This window comes from Propithecus coquereli, unplaced genomic scaffold (genome assembly GCF_000956105.1).
Source record: "Propithecus coquereli isolate 6110/MARCELLA unplaced genomic scaffold, Pcoq_1.0 Scaffold658, whole genome shotgun sequence".
Lineage (NCBI taxonomy): Eukaryota > Metazoa > Chordata > Mammalia > Primates > Indriidae > Propithecus > Propithecus coquereli.
In genome coordinates this window covers 402,991-410,539 of record NW_012152596.1, presented here as the reverse complement: position 1 = coordinate 410,539, position 7,549 = coordinate 402,991, and the positions used below count along the sequence as shown (strand labels likewise).

Below are 7,549 nucleotides of genomic sequence, written 5' to 3'. Positions count from 1 at the left end.
TGGGGTGCGGGGAGTGGGCTGCAGGGACCCCACGGGGGGTGGGGTGCGGGGAGTGGGCTGCAGGGACCCCACGGGGGGTGGGGTGAGGGGAGTGGGCTGCAGGGACGGACGGGGGCCGGGCTCACTGGGTCTGCTGACGTCGCCCTGACGCCCCCCGGTTTTCCAGGGCCCAGGACCATGATCCCGCCGGGCGAGTGCACGTACGCGGGGAGGAAGAGGAGGAAGCCCCTGCAGAAACAGTAACGTATCCCTCTTCTGTGCTCCCTCTTCCTCGCTGAGGGGGCGAGTCTGGGTTGTCATGGAAGAAAGTCAGCTTCAAGACACGTGGGCGCGCGGTGGGCGGGCTTCCTGCGGAGGGTCCCCCGGTGGGGGCGGGGCGGCTGGGGACACCCTGGGGGCCGGGAGGTGCAGTCAGAGGGCGGGGCTCGCAGGACAGACACAGCTAGGGCCCTGCCCGCCCTGGGGGGACCCGTGGGGACTGCGTGTGCATCTGTGAGGCTGCAAGTGTGAGGCTGTGTGTGTGGAAGGTGTGTGTGTGTGTAGAGTGTGTACACCTGTGCGGCAGTGCCCGTGTGTGGCCCGGGTTGGGGACGCGAGCTGGCCCCATGGCCTCGCGCTGCGGGATTGTGCGCAGCCGTGCAGCTGCGCAGGCGCACTGGGGTAGAGCCGGGATGAGCCGCCTGTGCAGCGGGACCGTGGGAGGCGGCTGCAGCGGGGCTGGCGGTGCTGCGACGCCCTCGGGCCCAGCGGGGCTCTGCAGGGTTGGGGTCAGGGTTAGGAAGGGGCCGCGTCCTGAGGTCCAGGAGGGGAGGCCGAGGCTTCGATGCGGGGTCCACGGAGCGGGTGGGCAAGCGGGCACGTGCTCTTGAGTTTGTGCACTCAGCAGAGGTTTGTTTGGTAACGGGTTTGGCACATTAAATAAGAAAATAGCTTTGCCGTGCGGCTGCAAGCAGTGGTCTCTCTGGTGGGGCAGTCGAGGGAGGGGTCAGAATTAAATTTCCTGCTTTTATCACGTTTTTATTCTGGTGCAGAGGCCTGAGGTAGCGAGTGTTCGAGGCACTGGGCGTTTACATTTCACTTACTGATGTTTTGAACAGGTGGTGTGTTCGCCTGGTTCAAAGCTCAGAGGGAAGTCTCCTCAGCCTGGTTCCGGGCCTGGAGGCATCTGGTTGTAACAGGTCCCGGTGAATCCTCTCGAGCTATGTTACGCGTAAACGGGCAAATACGCACGCGCAGTACACACGTTGCGTCTGCGTGCTGATTCCAGCCTCTGTGCACACCGTTGTCCACCTCGGAGTTTGCTCCGTGTCAGTTCACCCTTCTTCAGCTACACGGGACGTGCATGTGCTGTGTTGGTCTTGCCTGTTCCGGTTGTTTCAGGGCTGTGGCGTGTCTCGGCGGAGCGTTGTTTTGCACATGTGCTCAATATCGGGAGAGTCAGCCCGCCTGGGTGCTGCGCGTGCTGGCCTGTGTGTGTCGGGTGCACCACGGTCTTCGCCTGGCCACGTCTCAGGGCTGTGTTTGCAACGCGCGGCCTTGGAAGACAAGGTAACGCCTCCTGTTGGGACAGAGCAGCGTGTTTGCTGTTCACTATAAAAGAGGAGGATTCCCTGAGCTCAGTGTTCTCAGCTGCACACGCAGCAGCAGCCTGATCCTTCCATGTCACTCCCGGGGACTGGGGGGCACAGGGTAAGTGACAACCACGCTGATGCACACACTGTCTGCTGTGCGTGAGTAGTAAGTCCTTAGGCATCCGTGAGACGGTGACAGGTCACCAGCTTGCGGAAGAGCGATATCGAATCCCAGACCCGACCCTCACGCACGGGCAGGCTAAACACTGAGAAGTGGGGTCGTCCAGGCAGAGGGGGCGGCGTTCGCGGTTGACTAGTTGGTGCCAGACGCCTGGCATCGAAGGACGCGCCCTGCAGGGCCTCTTCCCCGTGTCTTGGCCTGTGGTGCTGTTCAGACTTTGGTCATTTTAATTTGCGTTCTCTTGTCATAAGTGAGGTTTGACAGCTCTTCCTTTGCTGTGAACCGTCTGTGTTTGTATCCTTTCTCATTTTCCTGTTAGATTGTGTTTGTGCTTCTTGATTTGTAGGATCCTGTTGTATACTAGGGAAATTAATTCTTGAATGGGTTTCAAATACTTTACCCCAGTTTTGGTTTTACTGAAGGTGTTCTTTGCCATGCAGAAAAAACTTGAGTGTTTGTGAAGTTGAATTTATCCATCTTTACCCTTGTGGCTAATTAATTCTACATCGCGATTAGGAAGATCTTCCCTGGACCAAGTTTATAAGAGAATAGTCCCATTGTTTTCTCTAATACAGTCTTTAAATCCTTAAAGTATACATGTTTACGTTTAAAGCTTTTGCGCACTTGGGAAAAGAGGAAAAAAAGTGGAAAGAAAAGAAAAAAGAAAACAATTGTGATTTGAGGGGCGATAAAAGGCAGGAAAATTACTTGCATAGTCGCTGAATGTTTTCAGACTGGGACACACACCCGCCTGCACCTGCCCGTCCCGCAGTGCGTACACGTGTGCCACGGCCAGGTCGGGGAGGCCACTGGGGCTGGCTCGTCCAGGTGTGGGCTCTGTGAGGGCTGCCCGTCCATCTCCACACAGGGGCTGCCAGGTATGTGCACGTACACGGAGAACCCCCGCAGGGACATGCTCCGGGGAAACTGGAGACCAGAACATTCCTTGTTTTTGATGTTGAGAACAGGGGCACCCGTCCCACAGCCCCTCCCAGGAGGTGCGTTTTGCCGGCATCGGCCGTCCCAGCTGTGGCTCCTGCCACACCCGAGGGCTGTGCGGAGTTCTGGTCCTGCCCCCTCTGTGGGCGGGTGGTGGGTGATGGGTCTGTGTGTGCCACATCTTCTCACCTGGAAGGGGTGGGTGATAAAGGGTATGGACAGTGGAGGTGAGCCTACAGTCGGAGCGGAATTGGTCCAGACGCACAAGAGCTGACTGCTGGGCTGGAACCTGCTCCTCAGAGGCCCCCAAGGGTCTGGGTGCAGAGGGCAGCCGCACAGGGGGAGCTGGGCCCTGAAACCCTCTTCCTTCCTCTGGTCCACCCATTGCTGGGCGGCATGGTTTGGGTGCCATGGGCGATTCTGAATCCACAGCACTCTCCAGGAGCGAATGCCTTGTGCCAGCATCAGCGTGTTCGAGGCTCCAAGTCTCATCCTCTGGGGTCCTCAGAGTCCTCACCCCCCAGGGACACTGCCTTCAGCCCATAACAGTGTAGAAACTGCAGGGCTTCCCTTCTGGTTTCTGCATGTTTATCTCTATTGGGGTATAACCGAGGTACATGCATTTCAACGGAATTGCATGTAGTGAAAGTGTACAGTCTGATCAGTTTTGACTTTGTATACGCCCGTGAAACCATTACCAAAATCAAGATCACAAACGTTTCCGTCACTCCAAAAGTTCCCTGTGCCCATGTGCTTCTTCCCCTACCTGTGTCCCCGGGCAACTCTGATGTGCTTCCTGTAGCTGCAGGTGATTTGCGTTTCCTGGCACTCTGTGCAAATGGAACAATGCAGTATTTTGTTCGCTACTTTCAACTGGAACAATGATTCTGAGATTCATCCACGTTTGTATCGACAGTTTACTCTTCACTGCCCAGCAGTGTTCTGGTGTGTGGATACGCCAAATTTGTTCACTCCCCTGCGGACAGACATTCAGGCCGTTCCCAGTTTGGGCTATTACAAATAAAACTGCCCGGAACATTTCTGAACAAGTCTGTGTGGATGTATGTTTTTATTTCTCCTGGGTAAATTGCTAGGAGTGCAGTTGCTGGGCCGTATAGTAGGTGTATGTTTAAATTTTTAAGAAACGTACAAACTTTTCCAAAGCAGTTGTATCATTTTACATTCCTGGCAACATTTTACATTCTGGATACAACTCCTTGTGAATATTTTCTTCCAATCTCTGATTTACCTTTTCGTTTTCTTAATACTGACTTTTGAAAGATTTTTTAAAAACTTTTGATGAAGACTAATGTATCACATTTTTGTTCGTTTGTGTTCTGAGAGTCCTGTGACTACCCCAAGGTCTCAAAGATTTTTGCACATGATTTCTTGTAAAGGTTTATAGTAGTTTTACATTTAGGTCTGATAATCCATTTGAAGTTAATTTTTTGGTATTGTGTGAGGTTAGCAGTGATGTTCGTTTGTTTTCACGGATATACGGTTGATCCAGCACCATTTATTGAAAATGATTTCTTTTTCCTATTTCATTGCCTTAGTATCTTTGCGAAATAATTTGTCGAATGAATAGACCCAATGAAAAACATACAAGTCTATTTCTAGACTTCTCTGTTTTGTTCTATTCATCTATATTCCATGTTTTCTCTAATAACCAAACCATCTTTAATAATGTACTTTCAGAGAAGGCTTAAAATCAGTAGGATACGTCCTCCAACTTTGTTCTTCTAATTGGCTATTCTAGGTCCTTTGCATTTCTACATAAATTCCTGCTGGAGTTTTAATTGAGATTACACTGACCCTACAGATCAGTTTGTGGGGAGAATGGCTGTCTTAACAATATTGAATCTTCCAACCCAAGAACGTGGTATATCTTTCTGTTTGTTTAGGTCTTTTCAAATTTTTCTCAGCAATATTTTACAGTTCTGGTTTAGATGTCTTGGATGTCTTTTGTTGGATTTATTCACAGGTGTTTTATATTGTGGTGCCTCAGGGCATCCTCTTCAATGTTCCTTCCCCCTGAGCTGGCTTGTGGTCCCCCTGCCTGTGTCCTGCTCCTGGGGTGTGGGCTGGGTCCCCTTGTCCCCACTGCGTCCTGCCCTGGTGGAGACGGCAGCCTCTTCCCCGAGCCTCCTCGTGGGCTCCCGACTGCAGCCCACGCCAGCACGGAGGAGTGTTTCTTTTCCACGTGGCTCCTCGACTCCCACCACCCACCCTCTCCACCCACCTTTGTGGGGTCTTCACTCTGCAGCACGGAGCTGGGGTGGAGAGCGGGGGGTGCGGCACAGCAGCAAGGGGCGGTCAGTGTCCCGAGGGGGTTCGAAGGAATAAAGCCACGTGTGCTCGGCGGGGCTCCTGGGATACCCGAGCAATGGTCCCTCCCTCCAGAGCCCACACAGGACGGCCTGGGGGTGGGAGGGGCTCCGCCCATTTGCAGGCCCCACCTTATAGGGGGAGGCAGGGGGGTACTTCTCCCTGAGCTCTGGACAGAAGTGAGCTTTGAGCTGGGGCCCAGGTGTGCACTGCACAGGACACGAGGAGTCTGTCTGTGAGGGTGGGGTACACGGAGCAGTGGGCCGGGCTGGAGGCAAGGAGGACAGGTTTCATCTCCGAGGACAAAGCCTGTCTTAGTCTGTTTTCTGGTGCTAACAGAATACCAGAAACTGGGCAATTTATAAAGACAAGCAATTTATTTCTTATAGTTATGGAAGCTGAGAGGTCCAAGGTCGGGTCTCCACCTGCTGAGGGCCTTCCTGCTGGTGCTCTGCAGAGTCCCAGGGTGGCGCAGGGCGTCCCATGGTGGGGGGCCAGGCGTGCGCCTGCGTCAGCTCAGGGTCTCTCTTCCTCTTCTTGTAAACTCACCAGTTTCCCTCCCATGGCAACCCGTCAGCCATTAGCACAGGAATGGATTAGTACGTTCATGGGGGCAGAGGCCTTAAAGGCCCCACCTCTCAACACTGCACATGGGGAATGAAGGTTCAACACGAATTTTGGAGGGGACCAATATTCAAACAATGGCAAAGCCACATGTGGACCTGCCGCCCAGAATGGAGGTGCTGCCCGCCTGCCGGTGGGTCTCTCCCAGGTGCCTGCGCGTGTCTGCTGTTTGCTCTCTGCTGTGTGCCCTCCTCTTTGCTGCCCTCTTCACTGCCATCGGCCTGTCGTCCATCTCCCTGCTGTGTCTCCTCCTCTCCGGCCTCCCCCTTGTCTTCTGGGGAGGCCTCTCTGTTGTCTTAGGAGTCCAGTGCACGCTAGACTTGGTTCGGTTTATCCCCAGCTTCTGCTGCCTATTTAAAGTTTGACCAGCAGCCTGAGTAACTTTGGGTGGGTACCACATTAAGAAAAACCCACAAAGTGGAAAGATAACCAAGATAACCCACAGAATGGGAGAAAATATTTACAAATCAGATATCCAGTGAGGGTCCAGTATCCAGAATACATAAAGAACTCCTACAACTCAAAAACAAAAAGACAAACAACCTAACTTAAAAATGGGCAAGGACTTGAATAGACATATCTCCAAAGAAGATATACAAATGGACAAGTGCATGAAAAGACACTCAGCATCAAAAGTCATTAGAAAAATGCAAATCAAAACCACAAAGAGATATCACTTCATGCCCACTAGATGGACATAACAGAAAGATGGAAAATAGCGTCTGTAGGAAATGATGTGGAAAAATTGGAACCCTTGTGCATTGCTGATGGGAACATAAAATAGCGCAGCAGCCACTGTGGAAAGCAGTTTGTTGGGTAGTTCCTCAAAAAATTAAATGTAGAATTGCCATGTGACCCAGCAGTCCCACTCCTAGGTATGTGCCCACGAGAATTGAAAGCACGTGTTCAAACTAAATCTTCCAGGTGAGTGTTTACTGCAGCTCTATTCGCGATAGTCAAGCAGAGGAAACAACCCAGATGTTCATCAACCGGTGAACGGATAAACAAGGTGTGGTCTCTCCGTATACTGGACAATAATTTAGCCATCAAAAGGAAGAAGAACTAACGCATGATACGACATGGACTAACCTTGAAAACATTATGCTGTGTGAACGAGCTAGACACGAAAAGGCACGTGTTGTTTGTTCCTCTTCATATGAAGTATCTTCCGTAGGCAGATCTATGCAGACAGAGCAGATCGGTGGCTGCCAGACTGTGGGCAGGGAGTCGGGAGAGACTGCTGATGGGTAAGGGTTTCCCTTTGGGTGACAGAAATGTCTGGAGCTAGAGGTGATGGCTGCACAACTTTGTGACCGTACTACATGCCACCGTGCCGTTCACTTTTAAATAGTTATTTTTATGTTATATGAATTATATCTCAACCAAGAAAAGGGAAGAGCTTCTGGGTTTGGTGCTGTCAGACTGTTATGTAATTGGTTTATGAGCTGTCATTAGACAATAAAATATGCAGGGGTTTTTGCCGTGGAGTTTCTGAAGGGATAGTTTAGGACTCATAACCTGCAAGCTGTCAGTGTACTTACGAGTAAACACAACAGAAAAATAAGGAACGGCTGAACTAAAGACACCAAAACACCTGGAAACAGCAAGAGTCTCCACCCTGTGATGCGACAAGAGCCCAGAAAGGGTTGGCAGGCAGCCCAGTTTCTGTGATCTGCCTATGACCCGCCTCTTCCCTCCCCCACCCATTTCCATGGCCTGGTCCCCACACTGGCCGCCATTTTCCTTTTAGATGATTACATGTGGGTGGTATCTGGAGTGAGGTAGCAGCTAAAGTTGTTTCTGTGCAGCGATGAACAGGAGCAGCTGATGGGGACAGTCACTGTGAGGCGAGAGGGACAGGTGAAGGGGACGGTCACTCTGAGGTGAGAGGGACAGGTGAAGGGGA

General features: G+C 52.0%; 1 protein-coding gene across 1 annotated transcript in view; it reads left to right on the top strand.

The window, feature by feature from the left end:
* The first annotated feature begins 177 nt into the window (after nucleotides 1–177).
* Nucleotides 178–7,549, top strand: part of AHRR (aryl-hydrocarbon receptor repressor) — a 71,851-nt gene continuing 64,479 nt past the window's right edge. Inside the window, exon 1 of the mRNA XM_012660137.1 lies at nucleotides 178–239. Within this exon, the coding sequence (XP_012515591.1) occupies nucleotides 178–239 (62 nt within the window). The remainder of the gene's footprint in view (nucleotides 240–7,549) is intronic.